At 47.8% G+C, this 27,572-nt stretch overlaps 1 protein-coding gene across 11 annotated transcripts in view; it reads left to right on the forward strand.

Moving 5' to 3' along the window:
• PPIP5K1 (diphosphoinositol pentakisphosphate kinase 1) overlaps positions 1–27,572 on the forward strand; it is a 143,591-nt gene that overhangs the window by 19,404 nt on the left and 96,615 nt on the right. For 10 of the 11 annotated variants that reach the window (XM_073304631.1, XM_073304633.1, XM_073304630.1 and 7 more), the window contains 9 exons: positions 2,428–2,549; positions 3,075–3,176; positions 4,690–4,776; positions 5,268–5,343; positions 5,947–6,056; positions 7,028–7,113; positions 7,587–7,715; positions 24,355–24,476; positions 25,739–25,921. In XM_073304631.1, coding sequence (XP_073160732.1) covers positions 2,428–2,549; positions 3,075–3,176; positions 4,690–4,776; positions 5,268–5,343; positions 5,947–6,056; positions 7,028–7,113; positions 7,587–7,715; positions 24,355–24,476; positions 25,739–25,921 — 1,017 coding nt within the window. The remainder of the gene's footprint in view (positions 1–2,427; positions 2,550–3,074; positions 3,177–4,689; positions 4,777–5,267; positions 5,344–5,946; positions 6,057–7,027; positions 7,114–7,586; positions 7,716–24,354; positions 24,477–25,738; positions 25,922–27,572) is intronic. The other variant, XM_073304632.1, reaches the window with a different exon arrangement.

Genomic DNA, 27,572 nt, shown 5'->3' on the forward strand with positions numbered 1-27,572 from the left:
CCCTGGACACCTCAGTCCTGCCTTCCTGGTCCTTCCTGAGTGGCACACTTCTTCCACACGATTTGCACTGCCAACACTGTCGGTTCCACCCCTACCAGACCCACTGAGGCGGATTAGGTTTTGTGGGGCCCTGGACCAGAGCAAGTCGGGGGGGGAGCCCCTCACCACCCCTTCCGCCTGCAGTCTCTTCCCTCCCCCTCTCACCCCCCCCCAAAGCGTTCCTGCCAGGGAGTGGGGGTCTGGTTACGGGGGCTTCCCGTGCTCCGTGGCAGGAGAGGCAGGCAGGTTGGGGTGCGGTGGCGCCCATTTTTCCAGGGCCCCCAATTGGCCGAGGCCTCTGGGCATGGGCCCGTTGGCCCAGTGGGTAATCTGCCACTGTGGACCCATCCTCCGAGTCTGAGTGCTTCTCGGAGCCAGATCCCTCCTTCTCACTTGCCCAGTCTCACAGTCCAGATCCCAGGTGCCGACCACTGTATCCTCATTGAGCCATGGTTCCCTCCGGGGTCTGCCACTGCACAGCGACGCATTTGCTTGGTCCTACTAGCCTCCATGGGACCTGTACTGGGACCATAGTGTGCCTCTGGCGGCATCCTGCCGACTATCGGCTACCTGCACCGCACCCTCCTCTGCTTATTGTGAAGGGGAGGAAGATATAGTGCAACTGGTATTTTGGGTCCCTGTTGGAGCCTGTTCATTGCCAGATGAGGCACTGATCCTGCTCTCCCTCTCCCCACCTGATTATTATAAACAATACCACAACCTGCTTCATCATGTGGCCATAGCTTTTGGGCTCATGCGGGAGGTGATCCAGGATAAACAACACCAGCTACTGGACCTCCTACAACCACCAGGACCTTCACAGACTGCCCTCCTCATTCATGAAGCCATCCTGCAACCAGCACAGATGGTCTGGCATACACCAGCCCACTGTGCCCCTACCACCAAGCACTTGGAGAGAGGCGATACTTTGTCCTGTCTAAAGGCACGGACTTCCTTTTCACGCACCCACCTCCCAACTCACTGGTGGTTCATGCAGCGACCAAACATGCTTGCCAACACCACCTCAAGTCACTCCTCTGGACAGGGCAGCCAAGAAGTTGGACCTTTTGGATAGGAAGGACTACTCTTCTGTGGGACTGCAGTTCTGTATCACCACCTACCAGGCCCTGTTGGAGAAATATGACTTCCTCACATATTCAAAGCTTTCAGAGTTTCAGGCTTTTCTACTGCCAGACAAACAGCAAGACTTCCAGGTGCTGCTGGACAAAGGTCAACTGCTCACCAAGTTGAGCCTCCAGACAGCTGTACAGGCTGCCGACACTGCATCATGCTCATTGGCGACTGGCATAGTACTTCGTCACAACTGCTGTCTCTAGCTGTCTGGGCTCCCTAAGGAGGTTCAGGCCATTCTTGAGGACACTGGAGCAGCATCGACCCGCACGGCCTCTTATAGCCTTGGATGCATCTGTGGACAAGGCACGATGCACGTGCGGGTCAAAGGACATTGATACAATACAAAACTGTTCTGGCTGCAGCACATGGCATGAGTGCACATCCACATTTGGAATTCAGACCAGGACCACATATCTCGAACCTCCAGTTACTGGTAAGTAGCCTCCTTTTTCTAGCCCTTGTGGTTGAGGAGAAAAGCTTGTGGAAAACGGTTCCACACAAATGCCATGGCTGTGGAATTGCAGAACATATGGGACCCTGTCTGTATGGAACCAAACCTATCCACAAGTTCCCCACTTCTGAGCTCTGTGCCGGTGAGACCAGGAGTCGAACAGCCTCTGAGGGGTAACGGACCAAATGAATTGGGCTATATATTGCTATTGTTATGACCTAGCAGACATTCATGTACATTTTGGAGATGTCCAGTGCACTCAGCTGAGACTTAAGACAGCTTACATAGTAGTTGTGCTGTCTTCATCATAGGACTTTGTAATGCTGCTTCTCAGAGCTCTGTATGTGGCTTTTTCCCTCAGCTGAGGTTTGAGCTCAAAGGACTGAGAGCAAGAGTGTAGTCATTTCTCATATACTCTTGACCTGGCACCCAGAGATTATGCTTGTTGTGACAGTTCTGCTGTCCTGGTTCATTTGCTCATGGTGCAGACCCTTGATCCGACAGGCTTACCTGAAAGGGCCAATTACTGGTAAGTAACTCCTCTGTCTCTTTCTCCCAGAATCCATGAAGTGTACGTATTGGTGGTGTGGGGGTGCTGAAACCAGAGAGCCCTAGCCTTCCTGCCAGAGAAAGCAGAGCTTGGAAGGCCTCTGTGGAGCCAAGTTGCACAGTGTATTGGCTAGGCCTGTGCTGCATAGTCCTCTTTCACAGCTGCTGGGCCGGGCCTGTGTTGCCTGCCCCATACCCTGAGCTTTTGGGGAGGTTTGTCTGAATCCCTTGCCTTTTGTTTCCTTCTCATGCAGCAGACAGTGTGTGGGTTTGACCTTCTGCGGGCAAATGGCCACTCCTTTGTCTGTGATGTGAATGGGTTCAGCTTTGTGAAGAACTCCATGAAGTATTATGATGACTGCGCCAAAATTCTTGGGTATGTAAAGAGCTAAAGCCAGAGCGCGTGTGTGTGTGTGTGTGTGTGAGAGAGGGAGCTCCTTCAAGTATGTGGTATAACCCTGCTCACCTTATTCTGGCGAGCTCGGCAAACTGCTGAGCAGGGAACACTTGCTTTGTGTTTGAAACTTGTAAGTGCTTAGGATGGGGAAGCTCCAGGGTGTAAGGGGTTAATTTCTCTCAGATGCAGATTTGCCAGCCAATATCAACTGTAGATGAGTTGGCCTTCTTATAACCTACGAACCCAGCTACTGTACTGGAGATACTGGGAAAGCATTTGTTTGGACTGATGCAAAGGATGCCAACACCTGCTGCACTCTGGAGCTCTCCTGCTGGGTCTGTGATGTGAAAATCTGACTTGAGAGTGTGTGCAGGACTAAAGGAAGCACCATCTGTGGCATAATGGGTTTTGAGCAAGTCTGTGGTGGAGGGGAATTCTAGGGGAGCTTGTCACTGGGTGCAGATTGCTAAGGGAATGGAATTCCTGTGTTCTGGTCTGTTCCAGGAATATAATCATGCGGGAATTGGCTCCCCAGTTCCAGATTCCCTGGTCCATCCCAACGGAGGCAGAGGATATTCCCATTGTCCCCACAACTTCAGGCACCATGTGAGTATCTGTTAGCCCCAGCAAAGGGTGCCCCCATGGGTAGCCAAGGATTGCCATACTCCCCCTGAGCATTGTGCTTCCCCTCCAAGCATTTGGGTCTATGCAGAACACAAACTGTAACTCACTAGAGAGACCTAATCAAGCTAGGGAAGGGCAGCACAATGAAGGATGAAATTGAGTGTTGAGGAATGCAAACTAATGCACATTGGAGGAATAATATGAACCACTCATATGCCTTCGAGGGTTCTAAAGTAACGATCTCCACTCAGGGAAGGGACATGGGTGTCATGGTGACAGCTGCGTGAGCCCCCTGCTCAGTGTGCAGCTGCAGTCAAAACAAACCTGGTAGGATACTGAGGAAATGGGATGGAGAACAATATAGTGAAAGTATCATGATGCCATTATATAATCTGTGAGATGTCTTCATTTAGAATACTGTGGTCAATTCTGGTCACCCTGTCGTAAAAAGGTTGTACCAGAAATAGATGGGGTGTAGAGGGGGTGATAATGAACAGGAGCCTGACAAAACTCTCCTATGAAGAGAGAGAGAGAAAAGATTGGAATGATTACCCTAGAGAGGAGACAAATAAGAGGGTAGGATAAAAATATATAAAATAATGACTGATCTGGAGAAGGTAGATCAGGAACTTCTCTTTATTCTTGTATTCTGGGAAAGGTTGTCGAGAACAGTCAATGAAATTGAAAGGTGGCAAATTTGAAGTTGATGAAAGGAAATATTTTTTCACACAAGACAGCCTGTGGAACTCATTGCCACAATTGCATATTGTGTCAAAGTGCTGCATAGGACTCAAAAAAAAGACTGGCCATTTATATGGATAATAAGCACAGCCAGAGTTACTGTAGTAATTATTGAAAAGTTTTGGAAGCGATATCATCGCTCCTGCTTCTGGGCATAAGCTGGCTCAACTAATGGGGATCAGAGGAAACTGGCTCTGGGGCAGGCTGTCCCAGAACTGCCTGGTGCATGGTTTTTCCGTTTGGTCCTGGCCAAAGGCAGAGACCGGTATCTCGGTGGTCTGGTCTAGTCTGGCCATTCCTGTGTTCCCAAAGTGGGATTGTGCACTTCCTGAAAGCAGTTTGGCACAGTCCAAAGTCCTGTTCCGACAGCTGCCCTAACATCTGGCCCAGCTCACGCCTCCAGAATCTCCTGCTGCTTCATGCTTGCACATCATGCTTGTGAATTCTGTGACTCTGTTGTCTGCTGTGGTGTTAATGTGGCTGTAGCATTTTGACTCCTGTCTTGCAGGCTCTGAACTTGTGTGCCAGTCTGGGTTGGGGTTACCGCATCTGATGATGGGGATTCTTCCAGATCTGGTGTAGGCTTTCTAATACTGAAGCAGACTTCTGAGAGCATGGGGGCAAAAGGGGTTTCCACAAGACTGGGATCTGTCTCCTTGTGTTGGTGTAGGTGTTGGAATGGGAAAAGGAGGAATATATGGAAAGGGTGCTGTCTCCTGACAGGGCTTATGCTTTTTGGTTTCTCCCACGCTAGGATGGAGCTGCGCTGTGTTATTGCAGTGATACGGCATGGAGACCGCACCCCCAAGCAGAAGATGAAGATGGAGGTTAAACACTCTAGGTAATGGGTGCAGCAGAAGGCGTATGGACTCTTGCAGTCAAGAGAAATGATAGGTAGAGGGCTTAGCTGCTGAGATCATGGACCAAGCATGAGAGTCCACTGCATGGGAAGTGGTGCTTTCTCTAGCTCCATTCAGAGCTAATATCTTTAACTCAGTCAATCTAGCCTGCCCCAGGAAGCTCCTACATTTTCCATGCAAGCACTGGGAGAGGGCAGCTCGGGATGAAGGCTTGTTCGAAGTACAAGATCTTGGACTTTCTGCTGGGCACTTGCAAAGGGAAGGGCCCCTGTCAAGGAGAGAAACCATTGGCTACTCTTTCCTTCTCCTAGTTCAGGCTGAAAGCACCTGTTTTCCTGGAAATTCTGGGGGCAGGAATGAGCCTGTTGACATGCCAGCTCTCACTGAAGAGGCATAGCTGGGTATGTAGGCATGACCATCCTCTTGGCATGGGAAGAACTGAAAATCTGACTAGGTCTGTCTGTCTGTTTAGGTTCTTCGAATTATTTGAGAAATACGATGGCTACAAGACAGGGAAGCTGAAGCTGAAGAAACCAGAGCAGCTGCAGGTGAGGGGAAGACCTCCCTGGGGTCACTGTACAGAAGATCTGGGTGATCTGGATCCCAGAGAAAGCTTTATGTGGGGATGGTCAATGGGAGGAGCACTACCTGAGCACTCTCCCCATCACATACACAGCAAGTCATGTCACTAGCTTCCAGCAGGGACTGCTCATGGGCAAGAACCTGAGGAAAGATGAACTGCTGTAGAATCACAATAATGTCAGTCCTGCTGCTCTCCCATCACGGTGCTGTCTCGGTGAGAGAGCGCCTCAAAGTTCGAGAACTGGAGGAATTGAAGGCTTGTGTTTGCTTCTGAGCAGGACAGAGCTGCAACCTGAAAGTGGAAGAAACCAGAACTGGCCTTAACTTATCCTGGCTAAGGCTGTGTCTTGGAGAATAAAATGTCCCCACAGATGAATGTGGGAAACCGTTTCAATGATGTGAGTGGCCATGGAGCTAGGTGCATGCTATCTGAGTGCCCATCCTCCCTGGCACACTGGAAGGAGAGTTGGTGACTGTGGGGCTGGGTGTCCGTAGCCTTGGGGCACTGGAAGGGTAGGGGGTGCAAGCTCTCTGGGTACATGATAGATGGTGCTTGTTATCCCTGACAGGAAGTGCTGGATATTGCGCGCCTGCTAGTGGTGGAGTTGGGAACTCACAATGACACTGAGATCGAGGAGAGGAAGTCCAAACTGGAGCAGCTAAAAACTGTCCTGGAAATGTGAGTAAGAGCGAGTCGCGTGGGGTGGAGGCTCATGTTAGGGCTACCTACTCCCCGGCGGATAATAGTGCAGCTGCAGAAGGGAGACACGTTACTGAAGCACTGTGTGCTGCTCATGTCCTGCCTGGCCAGTCCCCTAGGGGTGACAGAGGCTGCAGCCTCCTTGTAGGCAGCAGTATCTGGAGGATGACACCAGCAGGGCTTGCTCCGAAACTCTCGCACCACAAGCACCACTTCTTATTTTTTGGGCACTGTAAGCATGACGTCTTCTGGTTTTCATGTAGAAAGGCCCAGCACCCTGACCTAGCAATGCTCTTTTGACAATTGGGAACTTCCACTGCTGGAGAAAAGGAAAAATCATCCCCTTGATGCACAGCACTTGTGCATATAATGTCCTCTGTCTAGAGATCTGCAAATGGAATGGAGGTAGCTTTGCTCAGTGAGGTTGTTCTAGCACCAAGAGTGCGACAAAAGGAAAACTGAAACCTTGATGTGGCCTGGTGAATCCAGTACCTCTGTAAGGCAAACAAGGCCAAATCCAGAATAGCCTATGGGGCCAACATAACAGGTGACATGGTGGTCTTATGGCATCTCCGAACATACAGAAGCCCAAATCTAATAAGTAGATCAGATCTCACCTTGTTTGGGCCTAGGAGGCAGCACTATGGGATCTTGTATTTATCTGTCAAAGGTATAGATAGAAATTAGTGTCCAGAGGGTTTCAAACACTCTTAATTTCTGAGTCCAAAAAAGTCTTCTGTTTTCAGACCATTTTGTTAAATGAGGCAGCAGGCAAACCTGCCAGCTTTGTATGCTGGGTCACAGATGTAGAGCACCAGTGCACAACTTGACCACTTAGTGGTGCTGCCAGGAAATGAACTTCGTCCAAGGACTGTAAGAAGGGCATTGCAGGGAGCTTGAATGTCCCTGGCTATGGGGCCAGGATATTGATTTATCTCCCTTTGTGACAGGTACGGACATTTCTCTGGCATTAACCGCAAGGTGCAGCTAACCTACCTGCCTCGTGGACACCCAAAAGCTTCCAGTGAAGACGAAGGTTAAAAACCCCGCACGCACTCCCTCTCAGACTGGTTCTAATCCCTGGGGCTCAGTACCTGTGTGCTGCTCTGCCACCCCAGCTTGGACTGCACCTTTGGGGTGGTGGGAACTGAGCAGAGTGCTGGTCAGAAGGACGAATGCATGCCTACTCTGCCACTATGGCAAGACCTACTGGAGCTAACACCTGAATGCTTTATGCCATACCCCCATCCCTTAGGGTGGATTGGAGTTCACATGCCCTGTCTTGAACTTCTGTCATTAAGACTGGAAATTTGACCCCTATGTCCCCAAAATCCAGAACCCCCTAATCATGCACTCACTGAAGTCCATTAGACAGGCTCTCGTTGATCCAGCGCCCACTGAAATCATGCCCATGCTGAGACTCCTCTGCCGCTGCCCTGTAGTCCCCCTGGTCTCTGGAGCTTGTGTCCCTATTTTACAGTTTGGTGACTACCTGTTTATCTGTTTTAGATGCCCGTAAGGAGCCCTCCCCATCTCTGCTACTGGTGCTGAAATGGGGTGGAGAGCTGACCCCAGCAGGAAGGGTCCAGGCAGAAGAGCTTGGTCGGGCCTTTCGCTGTATGTACCCTGGAGGCCAAGGTGAGCTTTCCCTCTTGTGCTGCTTATCAGTTCTGGTCTCTGACTGTACACAGAGGCCACATATAGCCTGCTAATCACCATTGGTGATTGGATGCATGTATGCATCTGAATACTTTCTCTTGATTAGGCTCTGGTAGCATATGTGGCTCAGGGCTCCACCACTGCTTTATTTCAGTAACTATTTCTGTTCTGTGTTGGAAAGAAGAAGGATGATGTGGTTGTGTCACACGAGGATGACTAACTACTTTCCAGTCCATTGTAACAGAGGAGGATGTTAAACAACATCTACTAGTGATAAATGTTTTAAAATCCAGCAGGTCTGGAGAACTTGCACCCGAGAGTCCTAAAAGAGTTGGCTGAGGAGATCTCTGACCTGCTGATGTTAACTTCCAATAAATCTTGGAATACTGGAAAAATTCCAGAAGACTGGAAGAGTGCTAATGTGCCAATATTCAAAAAGGGAAAGTGGGTTGACCTGGGTGACTATAGGCTAGTTACCATTATTGAAGAATTCGACTAGGAATATAATTAATGCCAATCAACCTAGTTTTATAGAGAATAGGTCTTGTCAAACAAACCTCTGATTTCAGTCTTTGTTAGTGCAAGTTTGGTTAATAAAGGTAACTGGATAGATATAAGACATTTGACTTTGTACCACACAACATTCTGATTTGAAAAATTAGCAGTATGTAGTATCCATAGAACACACACTAAATGGATTAAGAACTGAGTGACAGATGTCAAAAAGTGGTGGTCAATGGGGAAATCATCATCAAGTGGGGGTATTTCTAATGGAATGCTGCAGGAATTGGTGGAAGTCATCTTTTTCATCAATACTTCTGGAAGTAAATATAATCACTGCTGATAAAACTTTGTGGATGACACAGATTGGTGGTGTGGTCAATAATAATAGGACAGTCACAAGAGCTGTCTGGATAGCTTGGTATCATTCAATGAAAATGCACTTAAATACAACCAAATGCAAAGTTATACATCTAGGAGCAAGGAATGCAGATCATACCTGCAGAGTTGGGTCTATATTCTAGAAAGCAAGGACCCTGAAAAGGATTGAGGGGTCACACTGGACAAGCAACTGAACATAAGTTCCCAGTGTCCCAATACGGTCTCCCACGCTATTCTTGCCAGCAAGTTTAAAAAAGTATGGATTGGATGAAAGGACTATAAGGTTGTCCGGCTCGACGGGTAGTGATCAACGGCTCAATGTCTAGTTGGTGGCCGGTATCAAGCGGAGTGCCCCAGGGATCAGTCCTGGGGCCAGTTTTGTTCAACATCTTTATTAATGATCTGGATGATGGGATGAATTGTGAACTTACTGAGGGTACAAGTGATACTAAGCTTGGGGGAGAGGTAGATATGCTGGAGGGTATGGATAGGGTCCAGAGTGACCTAGACAAATTGGAGGATTGGGCCAAAAGAAATCTGATGAGGTTCAACAAGGACAAGTGCAGAGTCCTGCACTTAGGACAGAAGAATCCTATGCACTGCTACAGGCTGGAGACCAACTGGCTAAGCAGCAGTTCTGCAGAAAAGGACCTAGGGGTTACAGTGGATGAGAAGCTGGATACAAGTCAACAGTGTGCCCTTGTTGCCAAGAAGGCTAACGGCATATTGGGCTGCATTAGTAAGAGCATTGCTAGCAGATCGAGGGAAGTGATTATTCCCCTCTATTCGGCACTGGTGAGGTCACATCTGCAGTATTGCATCCAATTTTGGGCTCCCCACTACAGAAAGGATGTGGACAAATTGGAGAGAGTCCAGCGGAGGGCAATGAAAATGATCAGGGGGCTGGTGCACGTGAATTACAAGGAGACGTTGAGGGAACTGGGCTTGTTTAGTCTGCAGAAGAGAAGAGTGAGGGGGGATTTGATAGCAGCCTTCAACTACCTGAAGGGGGGTTCCGAAGAGGATGGAGCTCGGCTGTTCTCAGTGGTGGTAGATGACAGAAAAGTAGCAATGGTCTCAAGTTGCAGTGGGGGAGGTTTAGGTTGGTGTGACATTACTGACATAACCTGTGACCGTATAGATCATTGTTGCAAGCACTGTTATATATTTGCAGCAAATATTGTACAAAGGTTGTTGTGTAAGGTGTCTATTGAAAGGTTATCTGATATCTGTGCAAGCAGTTTGCTGTAGCTGAAGGGTGTAAAAGTAAGTTGATCAAGGAAGTTTCAGTTCCTAACTGCTAGAAATTTTCTGTTGTGAATGGATCTACTGACTTTCCTTTTGAAAGATCCCGTGTGGATAGCTTTAAGAAGGTCTCAGATGGAGTAAAAGCTGTTAAGGAATTTAAACAGCCCTATGACCAAGTGGCTGTGTTTGGCCAGGTTGTTGGAAAGACAAAGGTGTTGGAACAGGAATGTCTCCATGCTAATTCTTTAAGTGAGCAGTCTGTGCTTCAGGGTCTAAGGACAGACTTGGTTACTGGTGTTTCAGAGCAGAACAGTTTTTCTGGCTGAATGCTTAAGGATGCAGGGGAAAGCAAGCAAACTCTCTCTCTCTCTCAAACTCTTTGGATTTGTGTGGTATCTCTTTAAGACAAAGTCCAGCCTTGAAATTGGTAGCAGCTGAGAATTTAAAAGCTAGTGTTTGTGTTGATGCAGATTACCTGACTGACTGGAAGAGGAAAGACTTGCTAATAGCTGCAAAGAGTCCTGTGGCACCTTTATAGACTAAACCCACGAAAGCTTATGCTCCAATACGTCTGTTAGGCCATGTCTACACTACCCGCGGGATTGGCGGGTAGTGATCAATCTGTCGGGGATCGATTATCGCATCTAGTGTAGACGTGATAAATCGATCCCCGTTCGCTCTGCCGTTGACTCCGGAACTCCTCCACAGCGAGAGGCAGAAGCGGAGTTGATGGGGGAGCGGCCGCTACGCTATTCTTGTAGCTGAAGTTGCGTATCTTAGATTGATTCCACCCCACCCCGCCCAGTGTAGACCAGGCCTAAGTCTATAAGGTGCCACAGGACTCTTTGCCGCTTTTACAGATCCAGACTAACATGGTTACCCCTCTGATACTTGCTAATAGCTGTTAGCACAAAAAGCACACCCAATCAGCCAGTAAATTCTGTTAAGCAAGAGAAATCAGGGTTTGATCCTACAGGACAAGGAGAAAAAAGAAAACTTAATTTGGCAAAGGAAGCCACAGATTAACCCTAAAATGCCAAAACACCAATGGTATTGAGCCAAAGGTGTGTCATGACAAAAATGATTGTAAATGGACACTTGCAATGGATTTGTTGCTATTGCTAATGGTAAATTTTGTAACTAATGTATTGCTGTTACCAAGAACTGTAAGAATGTACAGTGTGCCTAATCTTTTGGAAGATCCCTTGAACATGTTAAAAGATACATAAAAACACATGTTAAAAGGCCTTGTAATGCTGATGTTTAGTGCCTGTAAACAGTCTTGGAACTTTTCACAGGAGAAAAGACATTCCAAACCTAATGTGCTGTATGAAAAGGGAAACTGAGGCACGCCACCATATTGCTTTCACGGCTAAATGCCAAGATTCCTGTACTATGAACAACATTTAATATCTACATTGACTCCATATTGATTGGGTTCCAAACATTTTCCAGAGTTTGTGTAGATAAAGTAGTTACGTTCTGTAGCTCTTGGCAAGATCACATAGACATACAGAAACCATGCTGCAAGAGCAGATCCAATCCAGTATTAGTCTACTCAAGTTTTACCTTGAGTTTATAAAAAGATTAAATCATGCTATTGAACATGGTTTTGATAAGCCATTTCTGTTATACCCCAATACTAGCTGTAGTGAGACAGAACCAAGAATGGGGAGCTCTTGGGATGCAGTCGGTGATGTTTGTCATCCCTTCCTGCATCAATTTTGCATTGGGGGTGTGACGTTACTGACATAACCAGTGACTGTATAGATAATTGTTGCAACCACTGTTATATATTTGCAGCAAATATTGTACAAAGGTTGTCGTGTAAGGTGTCTATGGAAAGGTTATAATTGGCTGATTATGATTATGCTATCTGTATGGGTGTATAATGTTTGTAGTTGAAGTTATGAATATTGGCTACGTACTTGTATATCAATGAGTTTTGATTCTAAGTAGCCTCAGTGAAGGTCAGTTTCTTGAGAAGGGACTGTTCTTAGTAAGTGCCCAATCAAGGAACACTTAACTGACAGTGAACTTTGGGAGACGCCAATCCACATCTGAGCTTTCCTGGGAAGGTTCAAACTAACATGTAAACAATGGCCTCTGCCTTTAAAGAACAGAGTCATGCATGGACATGTGGCTTGCCCACGTGACTCCAGGCTCCATCTTGCTGCTGTGATCGTACACAGGGCAGAGGATATAAAAGGCTGTGGCATCACCTCAATTTTGTCTTCAAACCTGTTTCTTGCCTCTGGAGGAACTTTGTTCAGCGCTTCAGTTTATAGCAAAGGACTGAAGGACCCACCCCAGCTGGGGATGTTCTCCAGAGACTTGATTTGAATCTGCAGCTTATTCCATCACTGCTACAAGCCTGAACCAAGAACTTTGCCATGACTGTATGTAGTTGATTTCATTTAACCAATTATAGCTCTCAACTATATTTCTTTCTTTTTATGAATAAACCTTTAGATTTTAGATTCTAAAGGATTGGCAACAGGATGATATGTGGGTAAGATCTAACTTGTATATTGGTCTGGGGCTTAGTCTTTTAGGATCAAGAGAACCTTTTTTTCTTTTACTGGGGTATTGGTTTTCATAACCATTCATCCACATAACAAGTGGTACTGGTGGTGATACAGAGGAACTGGAGTGTGTAAGGTAATTGCTTGTATGACTTATGGTTAGCCAGTGGGGTAAAACCAAAGTCCTCTCTCTCTGGCTGGTTTGGTTTGCCTTGGTGTGCAAAGGAACCCCAGCCTTGGGCTGTAACTGCCCTGCTCTCAGCAATTTGTCCTGAATTGGTACCCTCAGTTAGGTCCCACCAAAGCTAGCATCGTTACAGTTGGATATTAGGAAACACTATTTCACTAGGAGGGTGATGAAGCACTGGAATGGGTTACCTAGGGAGGTGGTGGAATCTCCATCCTTAGAGGTTTTTAAGGCCTGGCTTGACAAAGCCCTGGCAGGGATGATTTAGTTGAGGATCGGTCCTGCTTTTGAGCAGGGGATTGGACTAGATGACCTCCTGATGTCTCTTCCAACCCTGATCTATGATTCTAATAAAAGGAGTCCTTGTGGCACCTTAGAGACTAACAAATTTATTTGAGCATAAGCTTTCATGAGCCACAGCTCACTTCATCGGATGCATCCAATGAAGTGAGCTGTGGCTCATGAAAGCTTATGCTCAAATAAATTGGTTAGTCTCTAAGGTGCCACAAGGACTCCTTTTCTTTTTGCGGATACAGACTAACACGGCTGCTACTCTGAAACCTGTGATTCTAATGTGATTCTTTGGTGTATAAAGAGGGAAGTAGGAGCAGGAAGGTGATTTTTACATTTGTATATAGACTTGATGAGACTGATACTGGAACACTGCATTTAGTTCCGGTGTCCACAATTTAAAAAATAATGGAAAAATTGGTGGACGTGTAGAAGAGAGCCACAAAAATGATTTGATGGATGGAGAAAATGGCTTACAGTGAGAGACTTAAGGAGCTCATTCTGTTTAGCTTATCAAGAAGAAGACTGAGTGATGACTTGATCTACAGGGTTCTTTAATGTAACCAAGAAAGGCAGAACAAGAACCAGTGTCTGGAAGCTAAAGCCAGACAAATTCAAATGAGAAATCAGACAATTTTTGTTTAGTAGTAAGGGTGATTAACCATTGAAACAAAGTGTCAAGGGGGAAGTAGTGGATAAGGTGGGTGCATAACTGGTGGGAAAATTGTTCCCAGAGGGTAATTGACTGTGAACCACTGATAAACTTGAAGGACATATTGAGTGGGGTCCAGCAGGGATTGGTCCTGCTCTGTTGCTGTTCAATCTCTTCATCAGTGATTTAGAAAATGGCATAGAGAATACGCTTAACATAACATAAAAATGGCCATACTGGGTCAGACCAAAGGTCCATCTAGCCCAGTGTCCTGTCTTCCAACAGCAGCCAAAGCCAGGTACTTCAGAGGGAATGAACAGAACACGTAATCATCAAGTGATCCATCCCCTGTCGCCCATTCCCAACTAATGGCAGCAGAGGCTAGGGCACACTTCTGAGCATGGTTTTGCATCCCTGCCCATTCTGGCTAATAGCTATGGATGGATTTACCCTCCATGAACTTATCTAGTTGTTCTTTTGAACGCTGTTATAGTCTTGGTCTTCACAATGGCAGAGAGTCTTCTCCTGGCAAAGAGTTCCACAGGTTGACTGCATTGTGAGAAGAAATACTTCCTTCCTTTCTTCTTCCAGTGCATGCTCATATCAATTCCAGGTAGGTAGATAGAGGGGTGTGTGTGTATATGCATGGCTGTTGGAAACCTTTTCCCTAGCAGCTACCCGTCAGGCCGGCTGTGGAGCCCTCTGCAATGGTGCCGATGTGGTGCTCTATATACGATCCTGCTGGCCTGACTCCCTCCCCCCTTCAGTTCCTCCTTACCACCAGTGACAGTTGTTGGAACAGGGTGGTCCCTTGCTCACAAGTGTCCCACTAATCCCTAGCTCTTCTGCTTATCTTCGTGTATAGTTACCCATTGTTAGTTAATCCTTCTCTTAGTTTTTAATTGTAGTCGTTAGTGGTTGGGGGGAATTCCCCTCCAATGCATCCGCAGGGCTCCAGGGCATGCCATCCCAGGGCTTCAAACCCTGTAGCTGCTGCTTCAAGTCTATGCCCACGGGTGACCCCCACGACTCCTGCCTCCAGCGTCTGGGAGAAGCCCATCAGTCAGACAAGTGCAAGATCTGCAAGGCCTTCAAGCCTCGCACTAGGAAAGAGAGGGACATTTGATTTAAAACAACTCCTATGGAGTCAGCCCTCCGTCTGCAGCAGGACCCGGCCCCGAGCACCTTGGTGCAGAGTGCTCCTCTGGTGGTGCCATCCATGGTACCAAAAAAGGACTCTGCATGCCTACCCAGGGGCCAGTGGTCTCCTGGGCCCCAAAAGGGTTCACCCCAGCACCGCTCTCATTCACCAGGTGCCCATAAGAAACAGGGCAAGTCTCCGCAGCGGCCTGTCACAGACACTGCACCCCAGGCAGGGGACAGTGCGGGACATGGGCCTATGGCCAACAGACCCTTGGGCCGGGCTCAACCCCCACAGGCCCTGGTCTCCCCAGGAAGCCCTGTGCTCTTGGACTCACCGCAGCTGCAGGTGCGGGAGGTCATGATGCCTTCCATGCCAGACACCTTCAAAGCCACTAGGGGGCTCATTGAGATGACAGCACCCGAGTCTCCAACTTCGAGACCTCCACTACCTTGAGTGGTGTCTGCTCCCCGATCAGGATCTTGGCACTGCTCTGAGTCCCAGCATCGCACCTATACCCCATGCTGGTCCGACTCGCGGCACTGGTCTTGCAGTCCTGACCCTCATAGCTGCTCCTGCTCAAGGTGGTTGTCGGTGAACAGGTTGTGGTCCTGCTCGAGGTCCAGGTCCTGATCTGTGACCTCATGGCACCGCTCACAACACCAACCTCAGCCTGCGCTTTCCAGACATCGCTCGATGAACTGGCACCACTCTATGCAACGGCACCACACGCCATCCCAGTGCCGCTCCACCTTGTGGCACCGCTCCCCAGCACGGCACCAGTCCTGCTTGCAGCACACCTCCCGCTCCTGGCACCGCTCCCCACTTCAGCACCGGCCTTGATCTCCACATCGCTCTACATCGCGGCACCGTCCCACACCAAGGCGAAGCTCCTAGTTGTGGCGCTGCTCAACCTCCCAGCAGTGCTCCACATCCCACTGTCGTTCCCTGTGCAGCGCCACCTGTCACCATCCGGACCTTGCTACCCTTCTTGGCACCCATCCCATCTGTTGGAGGAGAGAGCCTCCCTGGTGCAGTGTAGCACCGCTCCCCCTTGGCCGTCACACTCGAGATCACCCTCCCTCAGATCAGGCAGGGCATTGGGGGCATCAGAAGTGCACAGATCAGGGCCGGGGAGCCTAAGGCAGGATGCTTTGGCGCCTACTGGCAGTCCCAGTGGCAATTTTGGACCCCTTGGGTGTACTATCAGGCCCAAGGTGCCCCTCCTGGCGTCCCTCCATCGTTCCGTTCAGGGTCTCGCCTCCCTGAGGCAACCCTCAGCTGCCCACCACAGGACCCGGATCCAACCCCACATTCCCCTGGTGGATGCTACACCCAGCATTCAGGAGGACCCGGTTCTGGAGGATCAAGAGGCTGTCATGGAATTGGTCCTGCCATTGGCTTATTCCTCATCGTCCCCTGACAAGGCGGTGACAGGTACTTCCACATCTGGACCACCACCCATGGACTACAGGGCCCTGTAGGAACTCCTCCAACGGGTGGCCCTGAAGTCTGGACATGGTGCTGACCATCCTGAGGCACACCCTCGATTCCCTCCATTGGTGGCTAGATCCCCCTCATGGTAGATGCTGGGGTTCCTTTCCACCCTCCCCAGCCCACTTTGACTCTGGTAAGGGATGCGTCCACGCTGGGCTGGGGAGCGCATCTCGGGAGCCTGACAACTCGGGGCTTGTGGCAGGTAGAGGAACTGGCTCTGCATATCAACGTTAAAGAACTCAGGGCAGTCTGCCTCACCTGCCAAGCATTTCTGTCCTGCTTGCAGGGCCACTGCATAGTGGTACTGATGGGGACAATACCACGGCCATGTTTTATATAAACAGACAAGGCGGAGCCTGATGGTCTCTTCTCTGTCAGGAAGCCCTCCTACTATGGGGATTTTTGTCTAGCCCACTTCATCCCTCTCCAGGCTTCATACCTGCTGGGCGTTCAGAACATGCTGGCAGACAGCTTGAGCAGACGTTTCCTCACACGAGTGGCTGATTTGTCCAGACATCATCCACTCCATCTTCCGCAGCTGGGGGTTTCCCCAAATCGACCTGTTCGCCATGGGAGCCAACATGAAGTGCCCAGCCTTCTGCTCCTTCAGGGGCCACAGCCCAGGCTCGATTGCAGATGTGTTCATGATTCCATGGTCTGGTCAACTGCTATACGCCTTCCCGCCATTCCCGCTTATCCACAAGGTGCTTCTCAAGGTCCGCAGGGAACTGGGGATGTTTAATCTGCAGAAGAGAAGAATGAGGGGGGATTTGATAGCTGCTTTTAACTACCTGAGAGGTGGTTCCAGAGAGGATGGTTCTAGACTGTTCTCAGTGGTAGCAGAAGACAGAACAAGGAGTAATGGTCTCAAGTTGCAGTGGGGGAGATTTAGGTTGGATATTAGGAAAAACTTTTTCACTAGGAGGGTGGTGAAACACTAGAATGTGTTACCTAGGGAGGTGGTGGAATCTCCTTGCTTAGAAGTTTTTAAGGTCAGGCTTGACAAAGCCCTGGCTGGGATGACTTAATTGGGGATCGGTCCTGCTTTGAGCAGGGGGTTGGACTAGATGACCTCCTGAGGTCCCTTGCAACCCTGATATTCTGTGAAAGCGGAAGTCATACTGTTAGCCCCAGCTTGGCCTCGCCAGTGCTGGTACCCCACCCTCATTGACCTTTCGGTCCGGTCACTGGTATGGCTACCTCTCACTCCCAACCTCATCTCACAGAAACACGGTCATTTCCTTCACCCGGACCTTCAGTTGCTCCACCTCGTGGCCTGGAGGATCTGTGGCTGAACCAGGCAGAGCTCGCCTGCTCAGACCCGGTGAGACAGGTGCTTCTGGAGAGCCACAAGCCGTCTACTAGAGCCACATACAGGGTGAAATGAAAGAGGTTCTCCAGCTGGTGTGCCCAAAGGCAGGCGCTTCCACTCCAGGTTCCCATCCCTTGTATCCTAGATTATCTTCTTTACCTGAAGGACCAGCATCTGGCATTTGGTTCCCTCAAGGTCCATCCCCCGTGGCCATCTCAGCGTTCCACCCGGATGTTTCTGGGTGCTCGGCGTTCGCACACCCATCATGGGTCGTTTCCTGAAAGGTCTGGAAAAGATACATGCCCCGATGAAGTCCCCTATTCTGGCCTGGAACCTCAGCCTAGTCCTCTCCTGCCTCATGGGCCCTCCCTTCGAGCCTCTAGCTTCTTGTTAACTTCTCTACCTCTCTTGCAAGGTTGCTTTTCTGGTGGCTATCACCTCGGCATGACACGTGTCTGAACTGCGGGCTCTTACATCTGAGCCTCTGTACACTATCTTTCATAAGGACAAGGTGCAACTTAGGCCTCATCTGGCCTTCCTTCCCAAAGTGGTGTCCCGCTTCCATGTTAGCCAGGACATCTTCCTCCCGGTTTTCTACCCAAAACCACACAACAGTCCCCGCGAACAGCAGCTGCATTCACTGGATGTCAGGAGGGCGCTTGCTTTCTATATTGACCACACACAGCCGTTCCACAAGACAACCCAGTTGTTCGTTGCCTTAGCAGAGCAGATGAAAGGTTTGCCAGTCTCTTCCCAGTGGATCTCCTCCTGGATCACGGCATGTATACACCCTTGTTATAACTTGGCGAAGGTTCCTTCGCCTGCCATCACAGCTCACACCACAAGGGCGCAGGCCTCCTCGACAGCCTTCCTGGCCCATGTACCTCTCCAGGAAATCTGCAGGGCTGCCACGTGGTCTTCAGTGCATACCTTCACGTTGCACTACGTCATCATCCATAAATCTTGGGATGATGCGGCATTCGGCAGAGCGGTACTTCGGTCAGCTATACCTTGACTCCGACCCCACCTCCGAGGTAAGGCTTGGAAGTCACCTAACTGGAATAGATACGCGCAAGCACTCGAAGAAAAAAGGAGTACTTGTGGCACCTTAGAGACTAACCAATTTATTTGAGCATGAGCTTTCGTGAGCTACAGCTCACTTATTTGAGCATGAGCTTTCGTGAGCTACAGCTCACTTCATCCGATGAAGTGAGCTGTAGCTCACGAAAGCTCATGCTCAAATAAATTGGTTAGTCTCTAAGGTGCCACAAGTACTCCTTTTCTTTTTGCGAATACAGACTAACATGGCTGTTACTCTGAAACCTGAAGAAAAAATGGTTACTCACCCTTTTTGTAATAATTTTTCGAGATGTGTTGCTCATCCCTCATACGTATTCCATCCCCCCACCCCCCACCTGCTGGCAAGAAGGAACTGAAGTGGGGGTCAGGTCGTATATAGAGCGCCATATCTGTGCCATTCCAGGGGGCTCCACAGCCGGGGTAGCTGCTAGGGAAAAGCTTCCGACAGCCGTGCACGCGGAGCATGCACACACCTAACTGGAATAGATATGAGTAACACATCTTGAAGAACAACAGTTACAAAAAGGGTGAGTAACTGTCTTGTTTGTTTTTTAAACCTGCTGCCTATTAATTTCATTTGGTGACCCTTAGTTCTTGTGTTTTATGAAGGGGTAAATAACGCTTCCTTATTTACTTTCTCCACACAAGTCGTGCTTTTATAAACCTCAATCATAATCCCCCCCTGTAGTCGTCTCTTTTCCAAGATGAAAAGTCCGTGTTATTAATCTCTCCTCATATGGAAGCTGTTCCATACCCCTAATCATTTTTTGTTGCCCTTTTCTGTATCTTTTCAAATTCCAATATATCTTTTTTGAGATGGTACGACAAGTCTGCATACTGTATTCAAGATGTGGGCGTACCATGGATTTATATAGAGGCAACATTATATTTTCTGTCTTATTATCTATCCTTTTGTTAATGATTCCCAACGTTCTGTTTAGCTTTTTTGATTGCTGCTGCACATTGAGTGGATGTTTTCAGAGAACTATCCACAATGACTCCAAGATCTCTCTCGAGTGGTAACAGCTAATTATGACCCCATCATTTTATAGATATAGTTGGGATTATGTTTTCAAGTGTGCATTACTTTTCATTTATCAACATTGAATTTCATCTGCCATTTTGTTGCCCACTAATCAAGTTTTGTGAGATCCCTTTGTAGCTCTTCATAGTTTGCTTTGGATTTAACGATCTTGAGTAGTATTGTATTGGCAAATTTTGCCACCTCACTATTTACCCCTTTTTCCAGATCATTTATGAATATGTTGAACAGCACTGGCCGCAGTGCAGATCCCTAGGAGATCCGTTCTGAAAACTGACTATTTATTCCTACCCTTTGTTTCCTGTCTTTTAACCACTTACTGATCCATGAGAGGACCTTCCCTCTTATCCCACGACTGCTTACTACGCTTAACAGCCTTTGGTGAGGGACTTTGTCACAGGCTTTCTGAAAATCTAAGTACACTGTATCTACTGGATGTCCCTTGTCCACATGCTTGTTGACTCCCTCAAAGAATTGTAATAGATTTGTGAGGCATGATTTTCCTTTACAGAAACCATGTTCAACAAATCGTGTTCATCTGTATGTTTGATAATTCTGTTCTTTGCTATAGTTTCAACCTAATGAAGTTAGGTTTACCAGCCTGTAATTTCCAGGATTGCCTCTGGAGCCTTTTTTAAAATGTATAAAGTTTGCGGACAATACCAAGCTAGGATGGGTTGCAAGTGCTTTGGAGGATAGGATTAAAATTTAAAATGATCTGGACAAACTGGAGAAATGGTCTGAAGTAAATAGGATGAAATTCAATAAGGACAAATGCAAAGTACTCTGCTTGGGAGGGAACAATCAGTTGTACATATACACAATGGGAAATGACTGCCTAGAAAGGAGTTCTGCGGAAATGGACCTGGGGGTCATAGTGGATCACAAGCTAAATGTGAGTCAACAGAGTAATGCTGTTGCAAAAAAAGCAAACATAATTCTGAGATGTGTTTATCAGAAGTCTTGTAAGCAAGTTATGAGAAGTAATTCTTCCGATCTACTCTGTGCTGATAAGGTCTCAACTGGAGTTCTGGGCGCCACATTTCAGGAACGATGTGGACAAATTGGAGAAAGTCCAGAGAAGAGCAACAAAAACGATTACAGCTATAGAACACCTGACCTATGACGGAAGCTTGAAAAAATTGGGTTTGTTTGTTGTGGAGAAGAGGAGACTGAGAGGGGACATGACAACAGTTTTCAAGTACATAAAAGATTATTACAAGGAGGAGGGAGAACAATTTTTCTCCTTAACCTCTGAGGCTAGGACCAGAAGCAATGGGCTTAAATTGCAGCAAGGGTGGTTTAGGTTGGACATTAGGAAAAATTTCCTAACTGTCAGGGTAGTTAAGCACTGGAACAAATTGTGGCATCTCTGTCATTGGAGGTTTTTTAAAAACAGGTTAGACAAACACATGTCGGGGATGGTCTAGTTATTACATAGCCCTGTCTATGGGGGGGACTGGACTAGATGACCTCTCAAGGTCCCTTCCAGTCTTACTCTTCTATGTTTCTCCAAATCTTGATGTCTTCAAATCAAGACTGGTACATTTCTGGAAGATGCTTTCATCAAGCACAAGTTATTGGGTTCCGTGCAGGGGTAGCTTGAGATATATACAGGAAGTCAGACTTGATGATCTAATGGTCCCTTCTGGCCTTAAACTCTGAGAGTCCATTAGAAATGCTTGACTTCGGACTGGCTGGCTCCAGCTTTGTGTGCACAAGGTATCTTCATGTGCCTGCACAGTGAGATGTTTGCCGTTCTTGTTCTGATGTGCAGGCTTGCATGCTGTTTCCAAGAGCCTTGCTGCTTCGCTGCTGTAGTTTATGAAGTCTTTAAATATACATAGTGCTGCAGTTTACAGTATAATGGGAACCAGTGGGAGCCAGACAAACCTGGAGACAATAAGGGCTATGCTGTTGCAACTAGAGTATGTAACTGATTCTGGCATCTCTTCTCTGCCTCTCATCCTGTAACAGTGTTGTCTCCTTTAAGAGCAGGCTTTCTGATGTGTAGTGCCTAGGAAATGTGTGTAATTACATGAGTAGGTAGAGAGCAAGCCCTGCAGGGAGAAGAAGGGAAAAAAATAAAAGCTAGGTCCTGATGTGTACTCAAAATGAGACCTGGGGGAGAGCAGGTTGTGTCTCCACCGTGTGACCCAACGGGAACAGCAGTGGCACTTAGGTTTTTGCTGGCAAGGACCTGGGTGTGGAGTCTGAGTGCATATATGGTCAGAAGCTGGTGAGAGGGGCAGGGACTGCCTGGTGCTATGGTGGACCCCTGAAGCCAAGAGATGTAATGACTACAGCTATGTTTTAGTCACGAGTATTTTTAGTAAAAGTCATGGACAGATCACGGGCCGTAAACAAAAATTCATGGGCCCGTGACCTGTCCATGACTTTTACTAAAAATACCTGCCCTGACTAAAACTTGGCCAGAGGGACGCGGGTGCTCGGGGGGTGGGACGGGACCCCCACGGTGTTATGCAGGCAAAACTACACAGTATCATTTTAGGGAACAAGGCAAAAATGCCACGTTTATTTGACAATTTGATCTATAACCACTAGCTCATACCTAATTTTTCTTATATATTCTCTGTGTGTGTGTGTAACACACACACACACAATTTATATTTTCTACACCTGCTGGATAGTTACCAGTCCTGAACGTAGCTTGAGTTCGCGGCTTGGGATCGTAGCTTGTGGTGGCTAACTGGCCAGGAAAGCCAGGCAGGAGGAAGGGCTGGGTCTCTGTCGGGCATGCACTGATGCTGCTCGATGTTGGCAGCAGAATGTTACCCTCCAAAGTCTTCCATCTCAGCCATCCTTTTTGTAGGCTTTAGTTTGAATCCAGAGTCTATAGGTCTTGCTGTGTCACGACGCCTCTGGGTTCGGTGTGATTGATCACCCATCAATTGCAGACATGACTTTCAGCCTGGGACCTGGCTTTGATGTTCCTTCAGTCGTACCTTTGTTCTTTTTCTTTTTAGGGTGGACTCTTCTTGCTTTGTCAAGGCTGTTGTCTGCATCTTCAGCCATTGTTGTTTACACTTTATTTCATCAGGACGGGCTGGGGCTGGAGTTTGATTCCATCCTCCATACGTACCTCATTCGTACATCTAAACTAATAAGATTACATCAGGGTTTTGCAAAATGAAGGTTGCAGCAGGCTTTTACAAAATGGAGTGAGCATTTTAAAATGGAGTTTGAGTTACAATATGGACAAGTATAATGAATGGCAAACAGTGAGCGGAAGTTATAATGTTGAAATAGTGCAAGTTTCAGTGATTTAAGCAGCAATTGGATTGAAAGTGAAATTTACAAGGGCAGCTGGCTGAACAGCTATGGCTCTTAACAAGCATCTTAATCATCAATTAGCTAGTTATTGGGGTGACCGTTTTATGAATGAATGTTGTTTCATTCATAAAACTTTTCTTATGAACAATTTCATTTATCAGTTCTACAGCAGATGTCGGAGGAGGGGGGAGCTGGGCTGTGGCGTGTGGCCTGGGACCCCTGCTGGTACCGGTCCCGGGGGAGTGGGGGGGAGAGTTTGGCAGGGGCTTCCTACTTGGCTCCACATCCCTGCAGCTCCTAGGCGGCAGGGTCTCCACTGCTCCCGCCACAAGTGCCGGCTGCCGCAGCTCCCATTGGCTGGGAACCACAGTCAATGGGAGCTATGGGGACGGGCCTGCAGACAGTGTACGACGTGGAGACCCCTCTGCCATCTAGGAGCTGCAGAGGGTTCATGCTAGTGGGAGCTGGGGGGCCCCCCAGCCCAAGGTAAGCACCCCCCCTGCACTCCCCAACCCCTGCCCCTAACCCTGAGCCCCCTCCCACACACCCAAACTGCTGCTACTGGCCCTGGGGCTGCCCGGCTTGCACAGTCCCTGAGCTAGCACCAGCCACTGCAGAAGTCACGGAAAGTCATGGAATCCTTGACTTCCATGACAGACTTGCAGCTTTAGTAATGACTAGTCACTGTCCCTAGAAAGAGGGCTGTGGAAGACAGAGGACAGGCATGAACAGAAAGGGGTTTGTAATGCAAATAGAAGTTAATTTAGTCTGTTAATAAACCAGACCCAGGAAGAGAAGATTTTATTTGCAACTCAAGTCATACAGTATGTGATTTCCCCTCCCCCCCACCCACCCACCCGAGGCTCTAGTAGAGACAGGGGTGCTCCCCTGATGACACTGGGTAAACTGACCCTGCAGTTTGTCGTTCAGGGGCTAGTAATGGGCTGTCAATAGGAATGGCTCTGAGTACCCAGGTGTCTTCTTTAGCCCCTAATCACTGACTCGGGGGTTTGTTCCCTGCAAGTAAGTAAGGGTTGTAGTGGGTTTGTGTAGTGGGTTCCCTTTTGCTCAGTGGGAGGCCCCTGCGCCTCACTACAAGGACCCACTCTAATAGCAGTAACTTGTTGACACCAACCCTTCCTGGATATGATGATTTCTCTGCTCCCTGGCCCAGTCCAGCTAGGACTACATGGATCGGTCCCATCCTGCAGTGGATCAGTAGAACTCTTAGCCTGTTTTTTCAGCCTGTGCCAGGGCCTTCCCTACCACAGTTGCATTCTGTGCAAACCCAAAGACTGAGTAAGTGTGTATGTTTCTGAACTTTGCAGAGAACTGTAACTGTCTCAGGAATGTATCTGTTCCCTAAAGGAGTAGAGTTTTGGAGGTGCATTTAACTCCGACAGATCCTAGCAGCTGACAGCTGTTGGTATTTGAAAGTTGTGTTTGAGTCTCTGCTCTCTGTTCCAGGTGACTATGCTGGCTTCCCAGGGTGTGGCCTGCTCAGACTGCATAGCACCTACCGTCATGACCTCAAGATCTATGCTTCAGATGAGGGCAGGGTTCAGATGACAGCAGCAGCTTTTGCAAAGGTGACTCCTCTCTTATGGCATCTGCGCAGTTCACAGCCATGTCTGCTGCAGCCCAGATAACCCAGAGGTGGTTCTTGGCTGTAGGGCTGATGGCCAGCAGCAAAGGATCTACACCATCTGGAGCTGCTACAAAACTTCACTAGATAGGTCTCAATAATGATTTTCCTTTTAAAGCAGGCCCAGGTGATATGCAGGGTGAGCTCTCCTGTGGGTAACCTCTTTGCTGTTCTAGTGGGCGTGTCTGAGACTGTCCACACTTCACAGAGACTGTACGTTTACATGGGACAGCACTGGTAGTGCAATATGACCCTCCTATTTCTGCTGCGTTTGACAGCACTGGAGCAGTAGCTGAAGCCTGGTAATGAATCAGTCAGATCCCTGGGGGAGTTATTCATCTGGTATCCTGGGTATGCATGATGCCAGAGCCATTTGTATGCGTCTAGGTATTTGTTGCTTAGAAGGTTGTTTCTCAGAGGACTGCTTAGTTTAAGGCGGGGTGGCCAGCTGTGGCTCATGAGCTGCATGTGGCTTTTTTACAGTTAAAATGCGACTCACAGAGCCCCTCCTTCCATTCTCTGCTTACCAGATTGGGCGGGAGCTCGGGGGTTCTGTCCTGTGGCGGGGTGGTGGGGTTAGGGGCTTCTGATCTCAGGGCTTCAGCCCCACAGAGAGAGTCTGCCAGAGCTTGAGTCTTCAGCCCCACTCCTGCTGAAGCCCCAAACCCCAGGGGGCGCTTCCTGTGGGAGCTGAAGCCCCGAACCCTGGCGGGCATGCCCCGGCTCTCGAACTTCTGAAGATTGTCATATGAGGCTCGGAGACTCAGTAAGTGTGGCCACCCCTGGTTTAAGGTTTGTCTCTCTGGTAACCACTTGGTTGTAAATGGGCAGTGAAATGTTCCAAATGACAGTGTGGGGTAGGGATCAGGTTGGGAGTGTCTGTGGACACCACTCAGACAAATGGGAAATCCTAGTGTGTTCTGGAATCTGATTTGCAAGGAGCTTTCATTGTATAAATGGTTCCACCCCTTTAGAAGTCAGTGACTCAAGGGTGCAGTAAACAGCCAAGGACTGCTCCAGCCAAAACCTACAACAGTTCTTATTGCACTGACAGAATCTTTGGCACTTTCCTAAACACTGTTAAAACCATCCTCAACAGCTAGGATTTCATTTGGTGACTTGAAGGAGAAACTAGTCATGAAATTTGCTAGAAAGTGTGCTGGCTTGTGTTCTACTGAGCTGAAATCCTCTCCTGTTCTGCTCTAGGGTCTCCTGGCTCTGGAGGGAGAGCTAACCCCCATCTTGGTACAAATGGTAAAAAGTGCCAATATGAATGGGCTGTTGGACAGTGATAGCGACTCCCTCAGCAGCTGCCAGCACAGAGTGAAGGCACGGCTGCATGAAATCATGCAGAAGGATGCCAAGTTCTGCGAGGAGGATTACGGAAAGGTAACATAAGAACGGCCATACTGAGTCAGACCAAAGATCCATCTAGCCCAGTATGCTGTCTTCCAGCCATGGCCAATATCAGGTGCCCCAGAGGGAATGAAAAGAACAGGTAATCATCAAGTGATCCATCCCCTGTCATCTATTCCCAGCTTCTGGCAAACTGAGGCCAGGGATACCATCCCTGGCCATCCTGGCTAGTAGCCATTGATGGACCTATCCTCCATGAATTTATCTAGTTCTTTTTTTGAATGCTGTTATGGTCTTGGCCTTCACAACATCGTCTGGCAAAGAGTTCCACAGGTTAACTATGTGTTGTCTGAAGAAATACTTCCATTTGTTTGTTTGTTTTAAATCTGCTGCCTATTAATTTCATTTGGTGACCCCTAGTTCTTGTGTTATGAGAAGGAGTAAATAACATTTCCTTATTTACACCAGTCATGATTTTATAGATCTCTATCATATTCCCCCCTTAGTCATCTCTTTTCCAAGCTGAAAAGTCCCATTCTAATTAATCACTCCTCATACAGAAGCTGTTCCATACCCCTAATCATTTTTGTTGCCCTTTCCTGAACCTTTTCCAATTCCAATATATTTCTTTTGGGATGGGGCGACCACATCTGCACACAGTATTCAAGATGTGTGTGTACCACAGATTTATAGAGAGGCAATATGATATTTTCTATCTTATTATCAATCCTTTTCTGAATCATTCCCAACATTCTGATAGTTTTTTTGATGGCTGTCGCACATTTGAGCGGATGGTTTCAGAGAGCTCTCCACAATGACTCCAAGAGCTCTCTCTTGAGTGGTAACAGCTAGTTTAGACCCCATCATTTTATATGTACAGTTAGGATTATGTTTTCCACTGTGCATTTGCATTTATCAACATTGAATTTCATCTGCCATTTTGTTGTCCACTCACCCAGGTTTGTGAGATCCCTTTGTAATTCTTCAGTCTGGGACTTAACTGTCTTGAGTAGTTTTGTATCATCTGCAAATTTTGCCACCTCAGTTTACCCCATTTTCCAGATTGCTTAAAAATATGTTGAATAGTACTTTTCCCAGTACAGACTCCTGGGGGACACCACTATTTACCTCTCTCCATTCTGAAACCTGACTATGTATTCCTGCCCTTTGTTTCCTATCTTTTCTCACCAGTTACTGATCTACGAGAGGACCTTCCCTGTTATCCCATGACAGCTTACTTTGCTTAAGGGCCTTTGGTGATGGACCTTGTCAAAGGCTTTCTGAAAATCTAAGTACACTAGATCCCCCTTGTCCACATGCTTGTTGACCCCCCCCTCAAAGAATTCTAGTAGATTGGTGAGGTATGATTTCCTTTTACAAAAACCATGTTGACTGTTCCCCAACAAATAATGTTGATGTACGTGTCTGACTATTCTGTTCTTTACTATAGTTGCAACCAGTTTGCCTGATACTGAAGTCAGACTTACCAGCCTGTAATTGCTGGGATCACCTCTAGAGCCCTTTTTAAAAATTGGGGTCACATAAGCTATCCTGCAGTCATTTGGTACATTTGATTTAAATGATAGGTTATAAACCACAGTTAATAGTTCTGCAATTTCACATTTGAGTTCCTTCAGAACGCTTGGGTAAATACCATCTGGTCTTGGTAACTTATTATTTAATT

The sequence above is a fragment of the Lepidochelys kempii genome, chromosome 10, assembly GCF_965140265.1.
Source record: "Lepidochelys kempii isolate rLepKem1 chromosome 10, rLepKem1.hap2, whole genome shotgun sequence".
Lineage (NCBI taxonomy): Eukaryota > Metazoa > Chordata > Testudines > Cheloniidae > Lepidochelys > Lepidochelys kempii.